Source organism: Rattus norvegicus, chromosome 17, assembly GCF_021556685.1.
Source record: "Rattus norvegicus strain SHRSP/BbbUtx chromosome 17, alternate assembly SHRSP_T2T, whole genome shotgun sequence".
Classification (NCBI taxonomy): Eukaryota; Metazoa; Chordata; class Mammalia; order Rodentia; family Muridae; genus Rattus; species Rattus norvegicus.
The window spans coordinates 27,233,686-27,259,093 of NC_141550.1; the positions used below are offsets into that span (position 1 = coordinate 27,233,686).

A 25,408-nucleotide genomic window follows, 5' to 3' on the forward strand; every position below is an offset into this window, starting at 1 on the left:
GTGCTAAAACTTCTCTGCTGGGTGGGCATCCTGGCACCTTCTTTCCAGCAAGCTCTAAGCCGTGACAAGTTAAGGTCAAGGTTGGACCTTGATACCTTTTGTGCTTCCAATGACATGCTGCCTCTGTCTCTATGAGGAAGAGGGAGGGAACAGCATTTGTAGCCTCTGGTTTTCAGTTAACGTGTAATTGCTTGCCAGAGACTTCACTCACAGATGCTTTTAGGCCATTAAGGCAAAGGGCAGGAGGAGAAGGAAAGAGAGAGTAATCTGGGGAATGCAAGGGTGAGGCTTTCTTGCTCCCACCAGCTGTTCTGGAATGGTCTTTCTGCAGGGAAGAAATGTGGCCGTGATTCCAGACTCTTCAGGCCCAGCACGATGCTTGGGCTGTTAGAAAGCTTTTCCCGCGTGTTTCCTCCGGGGTATTTGGGCTTTTGTTTTCTGCTGTGCTTTGCACAGAAGCTGGAAATCTGCCTCCCCCGAAGCGGACTTCCTCCCCCTTTATAAACTGACCCCTGGTGGTTGCTATAGCAACCACAACGCGAGACTGATGAGCTGCATAAACAAGTCCAATACTCAGTGCTGGGGCAAAGCAAGCCCTCAGAAAAGAGAGAGTGAGGAGGATGAACATGATGTGCCTGAGAGGCTCCTAGGAAGATCTGTAAAGCACCCGCCCAGCTCTTCCTTTCTCCTCCCATCTCTTGTATCCCATCAGCCCCGGGCGAAGACAGAGGATCTAGGAGGGCAGCATGCAGGGGCCTGCCTTTGATGCTGGGGAAAGGAACGCCAGATGACTGAAAAATGAAATTTAAACATTTGCTCGGAGCTCTAGGCTAGCAATATGCCAACCTGACCTGGAAAAACAAATAATCCGAGTAGCTGCCACACCTGCTCTAGGCTGGGACGCCCTGCAGCCAGAAAGCTGGGCCGCTCGGAACCCAACAACTCTTGCTTTCACAATTTAGGTTAAACTGGGACAAAGACTGAAGATTGCTGAGATCTGTGATTTCTGCGGGTTTTTTTTGTTTGTTTTGATTGTTTGTTTGTTTGTTTTTTGGAAGGAAGAATGGGTAGAGAAAGCCCATCCTAAGATATGAGGTCCCTAGAATTTGTAATTATGAACGTGGGGGCAGAGGGGGGGGAAGAACGAGAGCGAGAGCGAGAGCGAGAGACCATCCGACAGACTGCCTTATTTCTTACTTGGGTACAGTGAGTTGGCCTTGGAAGTTCTGTGGATAGATGGTAGTGATGACAACACACCAATAGGGATGTCCTCCAGTTCTGTATTCTTAAACATGGCGACTTGAAGACTGCAGAGATCACTCAGTGGTAAAGAGCATGTAGAGCTCTTGCAAAGATTTTGAGTTCAGTTCCCAGTACCCCTGTCAAATGTCTTACAGCCGCCTGTCACTTCAGGGATCTGATGTCCTCCTCTGTGGCGTCCTCCTCTGTGATGTCCTCCTCTGTGGCGTCCTCCTCTGTGACGTCCTCCTCTGTGACGTCCTCCTCTGTGACGTCCTCCTCTGTGATGTCCTTTTCTGGACCCCACAGCCACTTGCACTTATATACACATCCTAGTCGCCTCCATAATTAAAAGTAAAACACATCTTTAAAAAGATGATAGGCTCATGCTAGATGTGTTCCACAATAAGAATACTGTGAACAATGTATTTAACTAGGAAAAGAAGATTATTCCCCGTTTAACCTATAGTCGATGCTAAAATTGTTAAGGAGCTGCTTTGCATAGTTTATTTCACACTTCCTTCAAAAAACACGTGCACTTTTTACATTTTAGCACATCCAATGGCCAGTGTCGAGCGATTGCCAGCAGGTGGCTCCTACACTGGGCCTCCTGTTTTAGATAATGTTTGATGGAATGTAGCTTCAGGGTCTCCAGACAGATGTTGCTTGGCCACAGGTCTAGAAGAACTCTAGCTGAGTGTCTGAGAGGGAGGAGACACCAAGCCTGTTTTTGTCCCCTGTACCTCGGGACACAGGATTCTTTTTGTGACCAGATTTAGGCTCTTCACATTCATCAATCTCCTGTGAACGGCTAGATGTCACACAGTGTAATTCAGTTCTGACAATGTCTATCTGGTGATAGCATCAGATTCCATGGGTGTAGATCTTAGCTTTGCCAACTGGGATGGGGGCATACCTGTGTCCCAAGCACTTGGGGAATGGAGCCAAGGGTATCTATCATGAGTTCAAAGTTAACCTTGGCCACATGAAAAGTTCAAAGCCAGCCTAGACCATTTGGGACCCCATCTCCAAAACAATAACAGAAATAAAATAAAATAAAATGCAAACAAACGAGAAGGATCTCAGTTTTGCCGGACTGCCTTCTCTTTTAGATTTGGGAAGAAACAGTGTGTTTCCAGGCTGCTCTTACCCTCTGTCTGATTTGGCTGCAAATCCAAGGCTCTCACAATCCTTTTGGGATCCATCCTTTGCTAGAAGTCTTCACAGAGGTCACAGAAATGCTTTCCTGACTCACCCAACCTATTGCAAAAGGATACAACTCAGGAAGAGACACACTGAAGAGAGGTACAAGGCAAGGTATGAAGGAAGGGATGGGAAGGTTCCATGTCCCATTGGGTACAACATCCTCCCAGCATGCATAGCTAGCGCTTGAAGCCCCACTATTGAGGGGATGTTGTTTTACAGAGGCTCTATCATAAGGATACAACCAACCATCAGGGCAGTCTGCAGTCCCCTTCACTTGCTGGAGGATATGGGGTGAGATATGGGGTGAGATATGGGGTGAGGCTGAACATTTTCACGGGGTGACCAGCCTCAACAGCGGATCAGCAAAAGGTCCCTGGGACAAAAGAGGCTTCTATAGCCTAGGGCATCCCACGGGATTCGGAAGTTCTGCACCAGGGACTAGGTCAAAGGTGACATATTAGGGCAGAAGAGGCTTTCTCTATTGTCTGGAAGTTATGGACTTGGGGATTCCGTGCCAGGAATCGAGGACAATGACTCCCGTAGCTACAACAGCACCTCCTCCTTGTGTGCTCTGTGCTGTGTCTGCTCCAAGGGGAGGGGGCTGCCTAACTGAAGCCCAAGCATGCCTCCTCTAAGGGGCCAGGGACAGAAGTTCCCGAGCCATTCCTGGTGACACAGATGGCTCCAGGATGCCCACCCTCAGGCATGGTACCAAGGTAGGGCTGAGAATACACATCATGAGGCTCACTGTCTTTGAGCACAAAAGGCAACATCCTTGAGAGCTGGTAAATATGGAAGGTAGATAACTTAAGGATGGGCGAGGGCTTCAAGGCTAAGTCCTGGGCAAATTAGCATCCTTATCACTGTGGAAATTGCTTTTGATCCTTTTATTTATTGATAAATGACTCTATACTACCTCCTTCCTTCCTTCTTTCTCTCCTTCCTTTTTTCCTTCCTTCCTTTTTTCCTTCCTTTTTTCCTTCCTTCCTTCCTCCCTTCTTCCCTTCTTCTGTCTTGATTCCTGTTGTCTAGAAAGTCTGTTTCTTCTGTAAGGTTGGTAGTATCTTGGTGGACAGTCTTTCCTGACACTGCGTTGAAGAAACTTAACCCTTCATGGAAACAGCTACAATAGGGAGCTTGCCGGTGAATTTCTGAAAGGCTCTTGCTTGGAATCTATAGCACACCCCCCCCAGACCTCTGATGCTTCTCTGGGGAGGGGTCGGAGTGTCTGTGCTACAGTTAAATTCACTGCTAAGAATCCCTTCATCTCCAAAACCACTCTCTCACTTCCCTGAAACCCATCCTGTCAGCTCCTGGGAAGGAAAGATGAGGTGACATTTGACTCCAGCTGTAAAGACTTCCATTTTGTGGGACGGTCAGCTCGAGGAAGGGGAATCCTGGATCGTGTAAGTGTGGGTTTTCTGGATCACTGCCCCGTCCACCAGCTGGTGATGCTGTACGTAGAACATTAACAGGACTCAACCACTTCCATCCTCTCTCCGCATCGGCTGTACGTGTACTATAGCGTATAAACAGGAAAGGGGTCCAGGGAGGAAAGATCTCCTGTTAGTTTCTATCACAGTTTTACAGCCCCAGGGTCAGTTTCCTCTCTGGAAAGGCGAGTGAACAGCTGTCACCAGCAGTCACAGCCCTGTTATCTCTGAGCACAGGAGGCTTTGTAGACAGATGCCAGGCTCGATTCTTAAGACTGGGGAGCAGGGGCGTGGCTACTGCCCAGCCGGGGGCTGCTTCTCCTAAGACTCTGCCTTCCTCTTCTCCTGGCCCTCCCCCGCCACAGGGGGCTCCCTGGAATTGTGAAACGCACCCTATTTGGGCTCTCTGGTACCTTGTCCTCTTTACACTTTGCCTTAGAAAGAGTGCTGACTGAAGTGATTCTCATTGTCAAAGCCACTGACTTGGCTGCATAGGCTCTAGAGTGTCCCAAGATTGGGTAAAACCAGTGACTGCCGTATTTGGAGGGGCACTGTGGACCCCATTCCAGGCCCAGCTGGGAAAACTGGCTTTGTGAGGCATCTGGATACTCTGCCAAGATCTGACACCCACCCACAGTGTGCTTCAGGCTTCCTCCTCTGCAGGCTGTGGATCTGAGGTGAGGCTGGTCTCTTCTGCCCGCCCTTCACCTGTCTCAACCTCAAGTCAACGAGCGCTTTGTGGACACAGTTGAGCCCAGGATCCAAGGCTGACGAGGACATTGGCATGGATGTGCAGCTTTGTTTCTCCTGGGGATTCACACCCCACAAATAAACATCCGTGGCCCAGATTCAGAGAAGTGCTTAGGGTGTAGAACTGGAGCCACATGGGGGTGGGGGACAGCCTGGGACAAGGGATCTGGGCCAGAAGCTGGCTGGGGGGGGGGGGGGGGGCGACTGCTTTACTGGAGGACTCTGAGGCAGCTGCACTTGAGCAGTGGTGAGGTCTGGAGGCAGCCCTCCTAGGCAGCACGTGGGTCCATGAGGTAGAATGAAGAAAACTGGGTTTCCCTCTTGGGGGTTCTAAATTTAAAAATGGTTCAGAATGAAGCTTGATGACAGTTTAATTAAAATTTAAGAGTAAAACAAGGGAACAGGCAAGCTAAAAATCCCAGCAATTTTCAGGAAGAAGGGAAATGGAAAAGAGAAAACAAGCCCAGACTGTGAGAAACAGCGTGCCCAGCTTTGCAGAGCCATGGATCTGAGTTCAAAGGGGACCAGATTTTAGGCTCCCAGATCCAAGGTCTTACACTCGTGTAGGGACACACGGTTAGAACGTGAGAATAAGAGACAGCTTATTGAGAAAAGAAAGGCATTTCCAAGCCAGGGAATGGGCTGGCAGGCCGAGGAAAGAGTGCAGAATGCTGGCTCATGTGGCATGGGACCCTAAGAAACTTATACATCTGTCCTCTGGGCTTCTCAGACGCATGCTCTGTTTACTAGAAGAAGCCCAGGTCAGAAAGTTCTCAGGACTGAAAGTCTTGGTGCCTCAGCTCAGCGCGTTCTCCTGCTACAGTAGGGAGAAACATCAGTACTGAAAATTGAGGTCCAGACCGGCACCTGCTGCACCCCGTCCACATCCAGCATTACCTTCACCCCTGAGCCGCAAGCCCCACCCATGTGCTACGTGGCTATCGAGTGCTTGGGTGAAATACTGCCCCACCAAAGAAAACAGTCTGAAATAGAATAATGAAGTGTGTTTTTGCATCTTGTGTAATTTTTAAAAACACACTTTGGGGAACTGGAGAGGTGGCTCAGTGGTTAAGGGCACTTATAGCCCTTCCAGAGGACCTGGGTTTTAGTCCCAGCAGCCACACGGTGGCTAACAACTGTGTGCAATTTTAGTTCTAGGAAATCTTGACTCCCTATTCTTGCTTCCTTGGGCATCAGGCACACCCATAGTATACGGATATGCAGGCAAAACATTCTTACACAGAAAATAAACATTATATATACTATATATTATATATGTGTATGTGTGTGTGTGTGTGTGTGTGTGTGTGTGTGTGTGTGTGTGTGTGTAAATTGCACTCAGATCCAGGAATCTTGGGTTCATGAGCAGTGAAGCCTGGAAAGTCTGTCTTCTAGCCCCCTTTCCCCTTGTAGGTCTACAGGGCCACAGCTTACTCCAGCGTTGGGTCAGTGTGACATCAGAGTCCAGGCCTTGTGGCACCCTTCCTTCTCACTGGCTAATTCCAAGCTGGTAGTGAAGGGAATCAGGAAAAAAACCTCTGCTGGTGCCTGTTATCAAGAGCAAGCTGGAATCACAGGGCCAGTCACATGTGCACGGAGCCATATTGGATTTGGGCCTAGCCGCTTTTTGAACTGCATGGCTCAAAGTGACTAGGTGACTCTGGGCTGTTTGGCCACAGAGACTCACCCCTAAGATGACTGCCTTAAGTCTTAAGATTGTTGAATGAAAGCCTCTCCCATGAATTTACAGCACAGGAAGATAACATTCAAGGGATGCCTCAGCTCGAACAGATACCAGTTATCTCCTCAGTCTACACCCGGTGTCTCCACCACCTGACCTCATCGCCTGACCTCTTTGCCTCCAGCTATCACTGCCTATACCCTCCTCTCCCCCTCCTTCATGTTTCACAAAGGTCACTCCCCCTACCTGAAAGCCTTAAAAGCTGTAACGTTCATCCCAATTAACGAGACCTTGACAACAGAACTTTTGCTTGGTCTCCTTCTTCTCTTCACCCCCATTTTGGCCCACAGGTAGAAAGCCTCTTCGGGACCCTGAATAACTGGGTCCCCGCTGGTGGGGACACACATGCACTCCCCCTTTCTGTCTGGGAAAGGACCAGCAACAGGGCAGCAGGCTGCAGCAGAGAGGGTTGATATCTGACCTGGAGAAAAAAAATTCCAGCTGGGCTTTCAGGCCTCAGGCTCCCAGGCTGGGGAGGTAAAGGTCTGTCTTGGGAGGGGCTTGGCTTTCTTACAAAGGGCCTGTGTTACCTGAGGGTGTTTCTATACAGCTCTGGTCAGGCGATGGCTTCTTTGTGCTCGAGTTCTCCCAGGCCAGGACTTCAGGGTGGTACTCCAGCACCCAAGTAGACAGGTCCCTGGGGGCCACTCCCAGGTAAGGGGCTGGAGATTCAGGCATTCAGAAAAGATGGCTGGCTGCCTAAGAACTGGTAAGACAGGTTTGTAGGCTGGCAGCTGCCAAAAGATGCCAGGAGGCCAAGGTTGGGAGAAACGTTAAGAAGGGGCAGGAGGCAGTGTCTGTACCTGGAGTACTAAACTCTACAACGGGGAACCTCCCTTGGGTATGTGGTAAATGGCAATCTCATCGCTGACTGGGAATCAGTCAACCCAGAAGAGTAAAGTCTGAACTGGGTTTCTCCAGGGCCGATTCTACCATGAACACGTTATGCCATCTGAGAACACGTTCCGACCCAAAATGTTTTCAAGCCAGGAGTAAAGCGCCGAGGGTGTGTGGTGGTGGTGGTGGTGGTTTATTGAAGGGACAATCTTCCGGTTGTGGAGGTGCGAGGTATGTCCACAGATGCTCTCCTCGGAAGTGGCTGCTACAGTTCTTGGAAGCTAGTTCTGTCCTTCAGCACGTCACAATGCTCAACAGCCCCGCCTTTGCCAGCGCACTTGAGGATTGATCCCATTTGTTCTTCTAAAATAATTTTTCGAGGAGAGACGAGGATTCCTCGGCCTGTGCTATTTATGGATTCTGCAGCCGAGGAAATACTTATTTTAGAACGTTTGTCTCACTTGCAAGAGATTAAATACGATGGGCGTGGTGGCTCCTGCCTGTAATCCCAGCATGTGGGAGACTGAGGCTCGAGGATAGGGAGTTTGAGGCTAGCCTGGGCTACATAACAAGGAAAAAAAAAAGTGGCTGCTCCAGAGCAGTTTTTGGTTGTGAGGAAACACGTTAATGTTTGTCAGAGAAACTAAATCAAACGGCCTAGCGAGAATCTCCTGACCCACACAGCTTTCCGGCTGCCTCCCTATCACATTTTCCCAGAACCTCTGGCGGGGAGAGCCGGGGCAGCCTGTTTGGGGTATCCCTTGCTCCATGCTTCCTTCCTCTGTAGGGTTCAGCCGACCTGTGCCAGGCCAAACATTGTTCTCTCCTTCCTCGCTGGAGGAAAGTCCCTATGGCCCACATTTTCTGAGCCGTGCTTTTCCACCCTTTCGTAGTCTCTCACTGTGACCTTGAGGGGCAGGGAGAGGCGGCTTTGTCAGGGCACATTTCACGTGGAGCCAGAGCCCTGGTATCTGTGCCCTGGTGTCATATACTGGCTGCGGCCAACATCCTACATCCTTCAGTGCTGGCACCTGCATCTAGGTGTGAGTAGCCGTGCGTGCGTGCGTGTGTGCGTGTGTGTGTGTGTGTGTGTGTGTGTGTGTTATTAGTGAAAGGCTCTGAAACGAGAGACAGAGGAAGAGAAAGCACATAGAATCAAGTGACTTTTCTATGTCTGCCTCATTCTCACCAAAGTCAGCAATAAACCCTGGACACCCCGTGTGTGGAAGTCCAGCCTTGCATGGAGAGAAGGATGCTAGGAAAACAGCAAAGAATAGAAGGAAGTGTTGCTTTATTAGAGGAGAGAGAACAGGAAGTCAGAGGAGGAGGAGCAGGCTGTGAGTACCCCACACAGCCAGGTCACCAGCCTTGGGACTCAGGGCGGGAGGGCTTCCCTCTTGGGGCCCCTCTCACGGCTCCTCTCTCTGCAGCCTCATCTCCCCTCACCCTGGTCAGGGTGGCAGAGGTTTTCCAGCATACCTCATCAGATGAAATGAAGGGGAAATCTGATTTGCCTCTAATTGGACTTACTGCAATTAGGGTAAAGCTGGCATGAGGGGGCTGTCAGATTTTCAGGGCCGCTTCATCACAGTCCTGGGAAATTCTGCCAGAACTCAAGCGGTTGTAAATCAGGACATTAACCTACAGTATCATCTTTTTTTTGTTTTTTTTCCGGAGCTGGGGACCGAACCCAGGGCCTTGCGCTTGCTAGGCAAGCGCTCTACCACTGAGCTAAATCCCCAACCCCCAGTATCATCTTTTAAATCAGGCCATTTTGCATGAAAATAACCAGTATATGAACAGACACATTATATGATGTATTTATATCATATCCATTTATATATAATAGATTCCACACAGTATACAGCTTGTGTGTGGTGTGGTGTGTACCTTCTAACTGTACACTAATCATTTCTATTCACTAGGAGAGTGAGGTACACATCCATTTATGTATTCTGTACATATACTATAGATAGGACTGGAGAGATGCTTAGTACAGACTACTTGCTTAGTATGTGAAAGATCCTGAGTTCAAGTCTCAGAATTACAAAGAAAAAAAGACCTCATGTACATATACATATACATATATTTATATACACACACATATATATACACATATATACACAGTATATATATGGTATTTATATATAGATATATAGCCTGGCATATATATATTATATAATATAGAATATTTTTTAAAGATAGGGTTTCTTGCTGGGAGGTGGTGGCACATGCCTTTAATCCCACCTCTGGGGAGGCAGAGGCAGGTAGATCTCTGAGTTTGAGGCCAGCCTGGTCTACAGAATTAGCTCCAGGGCAGTCAGGGGTACCCAGAGAAACCCTGTCTCAACAAACAAACACACACACAAGCAAGCAAGCAAACAAACAAACAGGACATGGTCTCTCATTAACCCGAAGCTGACTGATTCAGCTGGGCCGGTTGGCTGTCAGGCTTCAGGGATAAGCCTGTCTTCCCACTCTCACTGGGCTTAGAGGTATGTGCTCCCACACTAAGCTTTTCACTCAAGTCCCCATGCTGGTTGTGCAGCGGTCCCTTTACGGATTGAGTCATTTCCCCAGTCCCAGGGCCACCACCTTCATTCAACATTCCACACGTCTTATTTGTTTGTTATCTGAACAATAGTCTGAATGTTTCAAACACCATATATGTGTACGTGTGTGCGTGCACATGAGCATGTGCATGTGTTTGTGTATGTGTGTGTGCATGCATGTGTGTGTATATGTGCGTGTGTGTATATGTGTATGTGCCCGAGTGCATGTGTGCATGCCTTACGTGCGTGTGTGTGCACACACGTGTGCACGTGTGCGAGTGTGTGTGTGCCAGTAGCACCAGTAGCACCAGCAGCTCAGAGTGCTGTAGCTCTTAGGCCACATGAATGAGTCTTCCCCTCCCCCAGGGACAGAGCCTGCCACCTGCTTCGGTATAGCAACTGCCATGTCTGTTTCCATTTCTGGTGCCCAGTGACCTCGAAGAGAGCTGTTGAAGAGAAACACACAGACACGTGGTCTTTATCAGCTGGTGGGAAGCTGCTTAAACACAATGTGGCCTCAGTGTTTCTGGTCACAAATGTAGCCTCCTTGGTGACAATGTTTCCCTCTGGGTGTACTAAGAAGGACATATTTTCTACTGTAAACCTTGTCATTTCTTTGGCACTCACCCACTCCAGCAGATGCTTCTAGACCTGCTATTCCGCAGGTTCAGGACTGGGCTTACTTTGTGACCTGGGCCCTTCTGTGTTATTCTCCCTCAACCAGCTGACTGACTACTGTAACCCCCAAGGTATGCAGACCTTCCTGAAGGGGCCAGAGACATGGGGAGCATGGCCTGGCAGGGAAGCCCCAACTCCTTTAGTTCTGAAGAAATCTGTTACCCAAAGCCTAGTAGCTTTTGTTCTGAGGTTACCTGCAAAGAATTACACACGATCAAGCCAACCAAAATTCTGGCATAGAAGGGAGGGGAGTTACTCTCCAGGCCCCACCCCTTACTAAGGAGACGTAAAGGAAGAAGAATCTTTTTTTTTTTTTTGGAGGGTGTGGCCACTGGAAGATTTTCTATGCTCCGGTGGATGGCTTCATGCCTGTGTACCCCTGGACTTATTGGTTATCAAAAACAAAACAAAACAAAAAATCCGATGTTGGAGAAGAGATATGGGGTGTGGTCATATTTCATTGGAAACATAGGAAATTCTCAAGAATAAAGAAAAATGTGTGGATATATAATAGATCCAACTATAAATTAGAAAAAACGAGAATTGTCTTATAACGAGTTCATTCCCCTGATAGCCCCCCTCCACGGTGACAACAGTAAGCTACAGTTCTCTTACTAGGTCCCCATCTTCCAGGGCTGTACTGGGCAGCACCGTCTTCTGTCATCGGCTTGGCAAAGAGACCAAGCTCTCCTAGTCTTTTGCTCTCAGTTTGTGTTGCCGCTCTGCATAACCTCACCTCTAGCACCAGTGAGACCCTACTAGCAGCTAGCAGTGTCCTACTGCTTGTTTCCCACACATGTTCCCTTGTCCCCACACATAGCTTATGAGTACTGAGCATTGTCACTTCACATTCTTTCTAGATTATTAACACACGGTCATTCCCCCTAGTCACAGGGGATTGGTTCCATAAGTCGTGGGGATAAAAAAACTATAGGCACTCAAGTACCATGTATCAAACATGGTGTCTTTGCACAGACTCTGCCACTCCTCCTCCAATCTCTACATTACGTATAATATTGGTCACAGTGTGTATAGTTGTTGTATTGCTTAGAGAGTCGTGACAAATAAAACTTCATTATGTGTTCAGTGAATACACAGTTTTTTGAATATTTTTCAATGTATGGTTAGCTGAACTCACAGATATAAAACCAATGTACATAGAGAGCAGACTCTGGTGTGGGGTGTATGTGTGTGTGTGTGTGTGTGTGTGTGTGTGTGTGTGTGTGTATTTTCCAATGTATGGCCAACTGAATTCATAGATATAAAATCAATATACATAGAGAACAGACTCTGGTGTGTGGTGTGTGGTGTGTGGTGTGTGTGTGTGTGTGTGTGTGTGTGTGTGTGTGTGTGTGTGTGTATTTTTCAATGTATGACCAGCTGAATTCATAGATATAAAACCAGTATACATAGAGAGCAGACTCTGGTGTGTGGTGTGTGGTGTGTGAGGGGGTGTGAGTGTGTGTGTGTGTGTGTCTAGTAGTTGGCAATCTGGTTAGCAGTAGGAAGCATATTGACAGGCATGCATAGAAAGGATCATTTAGGTGACAAGCTTTCCTGTAGGATTGTCTGCTCAGTCATATGTAAGGTCATACTCTACTTTTTCCCATTAGATGGGTGTGGTTTAAGAGGAAAAGAAATGGCTACAGGAACAGAATGGACATTTGATGCCTGGGGCCTACACGGTGGGAAGAGAAAACTAACCAGAGGAATGGATTGGGACTGGTTTCTATTTCTGTCTTATAGATAGCAAGCCATGGCCCACCGTAGTGTCTCTTTATATTCTGCCCTTCTCTCATCCATGTTCCTTTCAAATATTTCCCCCAATCTCTATCCCTCACCATTCTGTGCCCTCCGTTCCAATGAAGATTTCTGGGCTGGAAACTGAATCGCGGCTTGTCATTTGTAAGGTGGTTTTCCTTTGTTTGTGTCTCACTAGATGATGGTACTGGGGATTGTGAGACACTGTCAGCAAGGAGTGACACATGATGTAACCATGGAAAAGCACACTACTCAGTCGCTAAGCCTTCCAGTGGTCAGAATGCCCCTTTGTGGTTAAGCATCCTTGAAGCTAAGGTTAGTCTTTCTGTCAGTCAGTCAGACGTCAGATGTTCAGGCCTGAGAATGCTCCCTGCTGCCAGATATTAACACTAATAAAGGGTCAGCATCCTCAAGAGACTCCCAGCCTCATTATAATATCATTTGCATGGTTGCTTTGATTCCCAACTCCTTGGGGGCTTTTCAAAAGGATCATGGTAAGATATACCTTCCAGGGGAGATCTGATCCACCGTGATGGGGGGGGGGGGATATTACCTCATGACATGGGATCTACCTCACAAATATTCATAAAAAGTCTTTAAAATCCAGAACATAAAATCTAGTACCCACTGTGGGGTGCTCCCCTCCAGTATAGTGTACCGTGGACTGTACCTCATCTTGATAAATAAGCTTCTTTGTGAACTGTCTCCAGCTCCTGGATGAATTCTTTCCTCAGAAGATGAGATTGAGGGAAAACCCTTTAGTCTGTAACAGACAGTGTTTAGATTTGCTGTCAGTTGACTTTGGAAACCTTACGGTTGCTGAAATAGTACAGCAGTTTTTGTGAGTGCCCGCTCTGTCAGGAGAGGATACAGTCCCCCCCCCTTTTTTTTTATCACTTAAAGCACTGTCACCATCTACTCCAAACCTGTTTGCCCCTCTATCTGGGTGGCTATGGGCCAGGCATTCTCATCCTTGGATTTTTTGTTTGTTTGTTTGTTTGTTTGTTTGTTTTTTGCCTTGATTTCTTCTTGACTCCAGCAGCGTTTTCTGTTACCCAAATCCCATCTTCACCTCTGCCAATGCCCCCATCTACCTCTGGGCTCCATGCTCTGTAATCTGTAGATTGCATGTGCCCACGGGCATTCAGGGAGTCTCCCAAACTGTCATGTGGACCCAGCTGCCAGGAGAGGTGTTCTAAAGGGACACACAGAGCCTTTTGACTCTGTGCCCTCAACTCCTAGTGAAGGCTCCCTAAACTTTATACAATCCGTCCAGAAAACAGAGCCTCATTGTTTTGACCAACACAATGCCTAGAGGTACAGAATGTTAACTGTCATACGTGACCAGAAAGAGCAGTAGTGTCACAATTCCCAGGACAGAGCAGCTGGTCCTGAGAGTCGGTTGCTGGTTCTTTTCTTTTTTGAATCTTTTACCTTGTTTTGTGTCTATTTGGCAGGGCCGGAGGAGGAGGGGGTGTTAGCATCACTGAGGAGTGTGAGGGGTGAGGCCCAGCTCACGAATCTTAGCTTTCTCTTTTTGCATAGTGTCATACCTGACTGAGCCTTGAAATTTCCAGTTTACCTGGGATGGGGTCCAGGTGAGTGACAGAACTTTCAGCTAGAGCCAGGTCAGACTCTCTAAGCCTTTGCCTTCCGGATCCTTCCAGATGAAAGCTGTTTGCATCAGTCAGATGAGTGGAAATGGTCCTGTTGCTTTGTCTAAACCAAGTCAACCAAGAATTTGATCTATATCCTTGGTCTAGATCTTGGGTCTCAGCTTGCTTAACATCCTCAGTGTAGGGGCAAGGGGACGACGGGGGGGGGGGGGGGTGAGGGATGGGGGTGGGGTAGGGTGGTAAGGTGTTACATATTCATTAGGGTAACTGAGTTCCCTTGGGAACTAAACACTTTATTACTAGACCACAGGTAACCTGGCTTTAAGCAACTAGACTCCAGCTATCGGCAAACTTCTCAGCCCCCACGCAGTGCACCAAGTTGAAAGGCAAGCCAAGGCCATGCAGATCAACAACCTTACATAATACACCAGCTTGTTCGTGGTGATTAAGTACTGAATTCTCACTGTTACCCAAATCTTGGTAGGTGTACTAGTTCAAATTAATATTTCTAAAGAAGTCTGTTGGTATCTGTCTTCATTTTTCTGGAGTTGGGGGTCTATGGTAGGAGCTCATAGTTTAGCACAAAATGTGCATGGTGGCAACGTGTTTCGCAGTGATGTGTGTAACTGATTTGTATGGGTTCCTTGTGAGATTTTTTTTTTAAAGTGTTATGGTCTGAACATAATAGGTTTTAGGGGAAAAGTACTTGGTGGGTCTCGGCCAAAGTATGCAGAAAGGATCGTATCACATGACAGATCTCACACATGAGACTTGTGAAAGGCCATCTGGAAGTGAGAACGTGAGAGAGAGATAGAGACAGACAGATAGACAGACAGACAAGGAGACAGAGAAAAAGAACAAGAGAGCCATCTGAGTGGAGAGGACCTTTCAAAGAATTGGCAACTAGCGATGCCATAGCTTCTGGTTCTGAGTCCCTGAGGGCAGACTTTGGGAACACCGGATTTCTAACAGAACCTGAGGCCTGGCACATTGGGCAAATGCTCGACCCCTAAGTTGATCTGCCATGGTAGGAGTGAAATTCCACACCAGTGAAATTGGCAAACACTACTGTCAGCAGCAGAAGAGGCCCTGGGTCCTGAGTGAGGGTGTATTGTTGGCTTGCTCATATCAAGGCCTCTCAGAGCCTCAGACCCACAGGAACTGGGAAAGCCTTCCTCTGGTTCAGATGGTGACAGAGTGCACAGAAAGCCTCAAGGGCATCTCCCCTCTCCCAGACGTTCACAGCCTGGGACTCTTCTGCAGAGATCTCCCATGAAGACTAGCGAACTCCTCATCTCACATAATAGACACACTGAGCTTCCAGGTTGCAAGCTGCTGTATCTCGGGGCCAGGATCCGTCTGTGTATCTACCCTCTCTTCATTCCCTTCATACCCCAGTCAGCTTTCCAGGACCAAGCTATGCAGGATGCACTGTATGAATTACATCCGGGCGTCCCCCACCCCTCCTCCCTTCTAAATCCAGTTTACCAGTTGACTTAGACTGGAAGAGTCTGGGAGAGAGAAGGCACCTAGTTATGTCCCTGAGCTTTTTTTTTTTTTTTTAACTCTTGCATTTTGTCAGTGAATGACTCATCATGGAACAACAAGAAGAGAAACGTATAGTATATTAAAACCAAAGTAGTTCTTCCTAAAGCAAAGAATTTTGTGAGGAAAGCTCTGTTTGGTGGTACAGCCCTGTTACCCCAGATATCTGACAGGCTGAGGCAGGCGGTTCTCAGTGAGGAACCCTGCCTAGCCTCTGTGTGAGCAGAAGCCCGGATGGAGCGACTTACTGAGATCCCGCCTCAAAGTAAGAGATAGAAAAGGGGTTGGTGGTGTGCAGGTCTCCGTGGCAGACGTGAAGCCTGGGTTGCGCCCTCAGTATGAACGAAGAACCACATGATGGCAGTTCTGCCAGACTCAGAAAGGAGACATTGGCACTGTGGAGATGCTGCTGGTACTTGGCTGGGATACAGCAAAAAAGGAAAACAACAGTTTCACCACGCTGCTGCTGCTGCTGCCCAGCTAAGAAGTATCTCCTGACTTTCTTCAGACTCAGCCACATCAGAAGGAGGCTGGCCCGGAAGTAGTTACCATTTTACTCTCCTTCCCATCCTAGGGCACAAAAGCTACAGCCTTGCTTCATGAAGAAATACCCGTGGAAGAATGCTAAGTGGCTGGCGTTAGGCCTCTGCATCTCTCAGATTTTGCTGCTTAAAGGCCCTTAGGCAAATACTTGGGAACGAAACAAATGCCTGTAGTAGAAGGAGGACATTTGAGATTCTTTTCCCTTTAGTGGCGTGAAGTAAGCAGTCGCTGTACTAAAGGAGCTGAAGTGGAAAGCCCCTCCCATCTCCATTATATTGTCTTATGGAGAAATGAGACGTCCACATATCTTCTCGGATGTCCTGTGTTCCATTGGTGTTTCTTGCTGTAGTCTCTCTTGTGGAGAGGGAGGGACAGTTTCCTTTTGAGAGCAATGAGAGGAAGCCCCTGAGGCGACATCTGAGGTCTAAATGGCTGGGAGGGACCAGCTTAACAAAATCATGGAGGAAGAAGAAACTTAGAGATGTACCCTCTCTGTCCCCTTGGCAAGAAAGGAAGGGCAGGTGAGGGAACAAGGCACAGAGAAGATGCCAAGCAGCCACCAGAGCAGTCACACAGCTCTGGCTGGGGCCCTTGTCAGCGAGGGCAGGCATGTAGTTTTGTAATAAAGAGATGTTTCAAGTCCCTCACTTTGGTGGGGCAACCAACAATAAAAATGGCCTTCCAGGAGTTGCCTCAGACATCCCTATTAACAGACATTTTTATTTCATAAGCAGGGGTAGGGAGCCCTGTGATCTGGGTACTCAGAAGGCTGAGGTAAGAGAATCCTGAATTTGAAGCTAACCTGGGCTACATAGTAAGTTTCAGGCTTGTCTGGGCTACACCGAGTGAGACCTTGTCTCAACAAAACACCACCCAACCAAACAAACAACCAACCAAACAAACAAGGGAGTTTTCATCAGTGGATAAATGGGTAAAGGAACTTTATTCATAATGAAACACCAACCACTTAAAAGGGTGGGACCCTCTCATTTAACAATGCAGATGGGACAGGCAGATGCTCCAGAAGGTGAAATAAGCCAGACAGAGGAAGACCAGCACTTCGTGATCTCATTCATTTATAAAAAGGTGATTCAGGCCTATGAGACCTCTCAACAGCTTTCACACATTCGCCACCAAACCAAAAAAACTCAGTTCCTTCTCTGGGGGACCTACATGGTGGAAACAAAGAACTGACTCCCACAAGTTATCCTCTAACTTCTGCTTAAGTGCTCAGCGGATGTGTGACACCACAGACACACACACACACACACACACACACACACACACGAGAGAGAGAGGGGGGGGGTTATGTAACATCTACAACATCTAGGGAGGATGGAGGGAGAGAGGACAGCAGGTCCCAAAACAGACAGGAGGAGTGAGCCCAAGGCACTCGGACTGCCCTGTGCAATTCGGTAATTGTTTTTAAGGAACTAGGGAAGAGTTGAGTGTGGTGGTCCATCTCTGCAATCTCAGCTCTTAGAGGCAGATGGTGTAAAATTATGGACAGTTAGACTCTGGCTGATATACACAGCAAGTTCCAGGCCAGCCTGGGCTTGTCTGTCAAAACAACAACAAAGACAGTGACAATGAGAAAAGGGGGCTTCAAATCTTCCCATCACAAGGAATGAGAACTGTTTCTGGAGAGGGATGTGTACTTGCTCCTGTTACAATCTGGGCTGTGTGTCAGGTTATCACACTAGATCCCATACCAGTGGCAAGTGCTGTATGTCAGGCTTAAGAAGAAAAATGACTAATACACAACGTGTTCTAAGATAGAAAGATAGCTAGCTAGTTAGATGATAGATACATAGATGATAGATGATACATAGATGATAGATGATACATAGATGATAGATACATAGATGATAGATACATAGATGATAGATACGTAGATGATAGAGATAGATGCTAGATAGGTAGATAGATAGGTAGGTAGGTAGATAGATAGATAGATAGATAGATAGATAATGTTCTCTGGAGGTGGGTTCAGTATTGTCCCAGGTATATTCTTTGTAGTTAAAATAAGATACAATACTGCCTCCCTCCCAACCCACACATCCATACCTCTCTCAGGGACACCCCACCACACAGACTCTGAATCAGAATCCCATGGTTACCAGTCAGCATCAGTTTCAAATGGCACCTGGGCATCATCTACCTGATGAGATGTCTTGGATGCGCTAATATCATGTTGGGGACTGAGGGAGTAGGCATTTCTCACTGACTGGTTGGTCTGTTTTCCTAGAAAATACAAAATGTCTAGAGTGTGTGCATGGGCCATCTAGCCTTCAACCTAGTTAGAGCCTTCAGCTCTGTTGGTTTGATGGATTGCAATTTAGGGACTTTTTTTCCCCTCCAGATTCATTTTAATCTTCTCTTTCGTCCAAATTGCTCTTGCACTGACCCTTGGCATGTGATCTGACACTTGAATCTCAGAGAGAGAGAGAATTATGAAGACACACACACACACACACACACAGAGAGAGAGAGAGAGAGAGAGAGAGAGGGAGAGAGAGGAAACAGAGATAGACACAGAGAGACAGACAGAGATAGACAGACAGAGACACAGACAGAGACACAGAGACAGACAGACAGAGACACAGACAGAGACACAGAGAAACAGAAGAGGGAGAAAGGAGAGAGGGAGGGAGGGAGAGGGACTTCAATATAAAACAAATTCTGGTTTGCCAGAGGAAAGAGAGCTAAGTGATCTCTTGAGAGTGGAGGCCAAAAGTCATCCTCCGGAGAGCCTTGGATGCCATTTCGATGAGTGTCATGGCTGGTCAGGTGGTGGTGAAGAGCCTTAAAGGAATTCTGAACTGGAGAACAACACAATCACACTTAAGGCTCTGAAACGCCTCCACTCGTGTAAGTGGGGAAAGGGACAGGCCAGCTTAGTATCACGGGTGGAAAACGTTACTTCAGTGCACAGTGGCTTACACAACAGAGTGGTTTTGGAGGAGGATTCCCGGGCCTGCTCATCTGACAGGCGTTGGTGCAGGGTCTCCCAGGAGGCCTCCATGAAGATCCGGGCAGAGGTGCCAGCACTGCCTGGCTTGACAAGGGCTGAGTCCATTTCTAAGTGGCTTACTGTCGCAGAGTCCAAGTCCCCAGAGGGACTGTGACTGATGCTCTGTTCCTTTTTTTTTTTTTTTTTTTGCCAGGGGAGAGTGCGAACGCAATCCCCCACTACCACAAATTATGCAGTCGAGTTTCCCCGCATTTGGGGAAATCGCAGGGGGTCAGCACATCCGGAGTGCAATGGATAAGCCTCGCCCTGGGAAAACCACCTTTGTGATCATGGTATCTCCCCTGCCAGGTAAGTATGCTCTATTCCTTTATACAGGAGCCTGGGCATAGGCTCTCAAACACCAGGCACATACTTTCAGGGGTAGTCATGCATGCATGTGTGGGAAAAGCTGCTCCCTTTTAAATGACTGTGCCCTTTAAATGGCTGTTAACATACTTTCAAAGTGGGGGTTTGTTTCAGGTTAGGAATCAGAATCACCCTGATTTATTCTTCTGAGGTGGCCTGGAGTAATCTGTATTGATTACCACAGTAAATTCTCCAAGCAGAGCCTTGCGTCCATTTTGAAAAGAAATATATATGGCAGGCTGTGGTGGTATACATCTTTGATCCCAGAATTCAGAAGGCAGAGTCAAGTGGATCTTTGTGAGTTTGAGACCAGCCTGGTTTACATAGAAGGTTCTAGGCCAGCCAATGCTACAAAGCAAGACCTTGTTGAGTTGGGGGGGGGGGGGCTGTTCATTTGTTTGTTTGTTTTTAAAGCAATATATAAAGAGGCATGACCTGAATAGAGAATGCTCAGGAATGTGCATGTCTCGTCATGTGAAGGCCTGTCTGTCTCTCTTGTGTCAATACTCATAAACATCCTCAATAAAAGTCCCTTGCCCTTTGCTTGAGGAGGCATTGCTTTTGAGAGTAATCTCCAAGGCCAGTCATGGTGGCACACGCCTTTCATTTCAGCATTAGGCAGAGGCAGGCAGAGCTTTGAAGGTTCAAGGCTAACTTGGTCGGCATAGGGAATTCTAAGACAGTCAGGGCTGGGTAGAGACTCTGTCTCAAAAAAAAAAAATTAAAAAAACAAACAGAAAACAAAGCAAAGCAAACTAAACCAAACTAAGTAACTAATGATCTCTAGTACAGCATTCGCACTGGGATCTATTGATTCCGTTACTGCTCTTGGCATTCCCCAACAGAAGCCCCCGTTACATTCAATCTCAACTGCTTGAGTATTACCAGGATGAGCTGTACCCAAGACGGATGATCTGGGAGCAAAGCAAAAGTGGCCATATGGTTACAGCCTGACCTTATTTTAGCCTTATTGTGTGTACTAGAGAAGGACATTAAATTTAGCTCACATGCAAGAAATAAAGGGGTTAGACACAACTTTCCAAAGAAGATGGGTCAATGAAGTGGTCATCGTAATTTAGACATCTCTTCTTCTACTGAGGATTTAAATAAGAGATGGTGTGTGTGTGTGTGTGTGTGTGTGTGTGTGTGTGTGTGTGTGTGTGTATGCACATGCATGCTTGTGGAGAGAGACAGACACACACGCAGAGGCAGAAAGACAGACACAGAGACACAGAGATGAAGAGAGGTCAGGTGCATTGTGAGCACAATGGGTCTGTCTGTGGATCAGAGGGCTACAGGCATATAATCTATGTTTGTAGAGGAGATGGTCTTGGTAGAGGGGTAGTGTCCCCAAGATTCAGCCATTGGGGGTGGGGGGACCTTACTAAGGCTGTCAGACAAGGTTCAGGGGTGGTGGGGTAGGTGATCATGTCTGTTGTTGTTGTTGTTGTTTTTGTTGTGCGGTTTTGTGGTTACTGTCCATGTGGTAACCTCCAGCAGAATGACTGGCTTGACTTCTGTGCCTCAGTTCCACCTCCTGAAAACCAGGCATCAACCTACCCACCTCAGACAGATACTGGGCCATATGACAGAGTGTCTCTACATACTTTGCACAGTTCACAGGATTTAATAAGTGCTCAATGAGAGGTGGTTATTGACTTTAGCAAACAACCCCTTGGCTAGAGTTTAGGGTGTGGGAGGAGAGTGGAGACAAGAACTCACTGAACAGGCTGTGAGGACTTGAAGGATTTTGAGCTGGAGAGGCTTAGAGTCTATTTGAGAATCCTAATTAGCAAGTGGATTGTAGGCTTGTGTGTGGAAATCGGGGGGTGGGGGGCGCTCTGGCTTTCTTCACAGGACCCTGGCACCATGATCTATATTGACTTTGCTTGTCTTTATTTCTATCGGCATCTTGAAGCCAGTGTGCTTCAGGGAAAAATGACCACTCGTACTCTCAGTGGGTCTGGCCAACACCAAATACAGTGAATGATGATGTATAAGAGATCCAATGTTCTGCTCCCTGCAGGAGAGCATTCTCAAAGAGGCCAGTTTCTGATTGTTCTCATCCTCCCTGCCAGCTATTAGGGACCTTCTGGGAAGGACACAATTTTCTAAACTGACTAGACCATGGCTATCTCAAGATGGTCCCTCATCATGAGGTGCGGGGATCTATGTGAGACAGGTTGACAATGAGCTAAGTCATGCCTAACAAGATGGACTTTGTTAGGTGGCTTCATATCTTTGAGTGAAAGGTCAAGCAGTGTGGCATGTATACAACTTTCAGTTACAGTACTCCTTGCCACGATAAGTTCTATCCAAGATCATCAGATGGGCAATGAGTGCAATATACCTGATGATAGCTGATGAGTCTCAGTGATGCCCAGAGACTACAAGTTCCAGAATTCATTGCACACGGTCCTCTGGGTATAGCTTCTATTCAAAGAGAAGCCCTGGAGGTTCTCCCTGCCTACCCTAGAAAAGTGCTTCCTTAACTTCCGGCAAACTGGGAGGTGGCCACCCAACCTGATCTCAGGAATGTTCTCTGTTTAGTCATTAATGGAGACTTTTGGTTCTCGTGGCTTCTTTAAAGCCTGATGAGGTAGGACAGTCAGGGCCTCTGGCAGAGCATGGCCTCGCGGCTCATTCATTCAGCCAGGGACCAGAACTCTGGCAAGATTGAGGTTTTTGTCAGATGGGAGCCATGGAGTGAGTTTTAAAAAGTGAAAACAGATGTTCTTCTCTCCAGTTGCTTCAAATATGTGCAGAGACGTGGGGGAGGAGGCTGTAAAAACGTCACAGTTCTTGAATCCCGAGGCCCAGATTTATGCACCCAGTAACCCTGCACCGTAAATCCACCACCCTTGAGGGAGTGTCGGCTTCCGAAGGGGCAGGCCCAGCTGTGGTGCTGACCCAAAGAAACTGATGGATGGGGCAGGAGGGATGTGGGTAGGAAGCCTGTGAGTGGGGAGTCTGAGAATGGAGATTGCTTTTCAAGAATTTTCAAGTGGGCAAAAGAGTTTTTACAAGGTTGGTTGGGACACTGACCTTCTGAAGAGATAAGCCAAACTCTTTTACATTTTTGTGGAGGAAACTAGAGGGAGGCAGATGAGAGCTTCCTGGGTACAGAACTTACACGCACAGCATTTTGGTTGAAGTGCTAGAAGGAGAAGGCTGGGCCGGACCTCAGAAGCCGGGGAGGCCTGCACGTACCTTGAGTACCATAGAGACATCATACTTAAGCTTAGAGTGGTTATTCTGTTGGCTATGGAAAGAAGAGATTCCAGATGACAATTTAGGGACATATATATATATATATATATATATATATATATATATATATATATATATATATATATATATATATTCCCAGGCTTCTGATGACAGGGGCATGGATGAGGTGCATGCTGGGACATGGAACGTGGTTGGTCAGACGTTCGTCCACCTCCAGAGGTCCTGACTTAAGCAGTGGAGAAAGTAAGGATGCCATCAAGTCAGGAAATCCTGGAGAAGGATGGAATTTGTTGGGGGAAAAAAGCTTGACTCTGGCTATGTTGGGTTAGCAGTCCTTACAGACATCCATGTGAACATTTTAAACAAACAAATAGAGACCTGGGCTTGAAGACAAGGAGGGAGGTCAGGACTATAATACCAATGTGTGAGTCATATTACAGAAGATGGAATTAGATTATTGACTAAAAAGCTAGAAGCAGAAGTTTTTGATGGGCTGCACAGTTCTCTGGTGTGGTTGCTGTCTCTATGGTCAGTTGTCACCTTCTGCTGCTCTATGTCGCATTATCAGGGCATGGGTGAGCATATGCGGTCTATTCCCATTCTCCATCTGTGTCCTATATCAGTCCTTAATCTTTACAGTTGAAACAGGAGGTAGTGCTACCTACTATGTGGCCAGAAAGTACCTTGACCCTAACAAGCAGAATCTGTTTGTTTGTTTGTTTAATCTGGCTCAGTTTAAGTCAGGGTTTCTATTCCTGCACAAAACATGACCAAGAAGCAAGTTGGGGAGGAAAGGGTTTATTCAGCTCACACTTCTACATTGCTGTTCATCACCAAAGGAAGTCAGGACTGGAACTCAAGCAGGTCAGGAAGCAGGAGCTGATGCGGAGGCCATGGAGGGATGTTACATACTGGCTTGATTCCCCTGGCTTGCTCAGCTTGCTTTCTTATAGAACCCAAGACCACTAGCCCAGGGATGGCACCGCTGACAACGGACCCCACCCCCACCCCCTCGATTACTAATTGAGAAAACGCCTTACAGCTGGATCTCATGGAAGCGTTTCCTCAAGGGAGGCTCTTTTCTCTGTGATAACCTGAGCTTGTGTCAAGTTGACACACAAAACCAGCCAGTATAGGCCCAGATTTTTTTGCTCTCAAAATGTTTCTACAGTGGTGACAATCTTATTATTTGATAATAATCAAGTCACTCAGCATGAATGATTGGCTTTTCCCTCTCAACCATATTGCTTGAGGTGTCACATGAGTTTCTAGTTCTAATGACTAGGTCTGGCTGTTTACAAACTCTTTCCAGGTACGCGTCTCGCCAGCTGATGGTCAGGGATTACCAGTCACCATGGCAATGCTTAGACTGTCCCTTCCCATGCTCACGGACAAGGACTCGGGTTGTGGCCTCCCATTCTGTTCATGCTTCTGCCTCATGAAATTTCCGTTCTGTGCGGCAACTATGTTTTCCATTTGTTCTAATTAAATAGTAGCAAATGTTTGTGTCTGTCAATTCCTTACATAAAATCACCCAGGCAGCCTCCTCCCTCCCTGAAGTGAAGCTGACAACAGATGCAAGGGTGTATTGTAGAGTTAAACAGTGTGCTTGTGTGACTGAAGCCAGCACAGAAGCACTGTGACAACTGGACGTCACCCTGGCTGTGGAGTATGTGTGTGTGTGTGTGTGTGTGTGTGTGTGTATGTGTAGGGCGGTGACAGTGTCTTACTGTGAGCACATACTGGCTTCTTCTGTTAGATCCCAGAATGACACCCTTTTTTATTCTACCTGTGAGCCTCCATCCCCTTCTGAACCCACAAAGCCCTCATACGACCCACAGCAAGGGCAGGGGTCAGGGAAGGCCTAGACAGGGGTGGGAATATTTGCAGACTCTCTGGCTGTTTTTCTTTGGCCTTTGCGGGCTTATCTGGGTTACTCCTGAGGCTGGATCTTCAGATTTCCTCTCCACTTTTCTTGCAGGTGACTGGGAGATCACTTAAATGTAAGCGACACAGGGATCCTGGTTCCCTTTTGTCTTTAACTTTGAGGCAACATCTTACTAAGTGTCCCATGCTGATCTTGAACACACTCTGTAGCCCCAAACAGGCCTTGGATTCAAGAACCTGCTTCTTCTTCCAAAACACACGTGGAGCTGAGGAGTAGCTGTAACTCTAAACTCGAAGCTGTGGGCTGTTTCCCAGAACCTATCCCAACCTCGGTCAACTTTCCCTCATAATCTCCTGTCCCAAAGTAGATGACTCCGTCCCTTCCCGAACTGATTACTAGACAAGGAGAATGAAATCAGCAGAATTGCCTTAGACTAATCAAGATTCATTTACTGACATTGGGGGCAAGGTTGTTCTTTCCTTGTAACATGCCCCTGCGATGGAATGCAGGGAATTCCATGAAACGTACAAATACATTTTAAGGGTGTGGGGCTGGGGAGATGATTTCGCAGATACAGTGCTTGCGATCCACACATGAAGACCAGCACCAACAGAAAAGGCATGCACTGCAGCCCTACACCTAGCACTAACGGCAGAGGTGGGGTCCCCAGAGCTCCCTACCTATCCTGTCTAGCCAATTGATGTGCTCTGGGCTCAGTGAGTGACACTACCTTAAAATACAAGTATATAAAGATATATAGACAGTATAAAAAATAAAAACAACAGCTAAGGAGGGGACTTGATGTTAACCTCTGACCTCCATGTGCATGTGTACACATGGACAAACACATAATCACACAATACAACGCTAATAGTAATAATAATAATAATAATAATAATAATAATAATAATAATAAATGTCAGAAAGATGGCTCAACAGGTAAAGGCACTTTCTGCCATTCCTGGGACCACATGTTGGAATAAAATAACTCCTACAACTTGTCCTCTGA

The 25,408-nt window shown here is 47.2% G+C and overlaps 1 protein-coding gene, 1 long non-coding RNA gene and 1 other non-coding gene across 9 annotated transcripts in view; 1 reads left to right on the forward strand and 2 right to left on the reverse strand.

Moving 5' to 3' along the window:
* LOC102549751 (uncharacterized) overlaps window positions 1–7,194 on the reverse strand; it is an 18,434-nt gene extending 11,240 nt beyond the window's left edge. Inside the window, exons 1-4 of one of the 7 annotated variants that reach the window (XR_015641568.1) lie at window positions 6,900–7,070; window positions 3,733–3,964; window positions 2,390–2,499; window positions 1,198–1,579 (exon numbers count right to left, since the gene is read on the reverse strand). Coding sequence is in view for 1 of the 7 variants with exons in the window: in XM_087591829.1 (XP_087447955.1) it covers window positions 2,491–2,499; window positions 3,733–3,964; window positions 6,556–6,790; window positions 6,900–7,047 (624 nt within the window). In the remaining 6 variants the exon portion in view is untranslated. Of the gene's footprint in view, window positions 1–1,197; window positions 1,941–2,389; window positions 2,500–2,691; window positions 2,940–3,732; window positions 3,965–6,555; window positions 6,791–6,899 lie in introns of those variants that run through there. The other 6 variants (XM_087591829.1, XR_015641565.1, XR_015641567.1 and 3 more) reach the window with 6 other exon arrangements.
* LOC148000087 (uncharacterized) lies at window positions 2,990–24,015 on the forward strand. Its single transcript, XR_015641571.1, has 3 exons — window positions 2,990–3,161; window positions 19,069–19,223; window positions 23,824–24,015. It is a non-coding gene; the product is annotated as an uncharacterized LOC148000087 (long non-coding RNA).
* LOC120098041 (U1 spliceosomal RNA) lies at window positions 19,066–19,231 on the reverse strand. Its single transcript, XR_015642085.1, has one exon. It is a non-coding gene; the product is annotated as a U1 spliceosomal RNA (small nuclear RNA).
* Window positions 24,016–25,408: the final 1,393 nt, after the last annotated feature.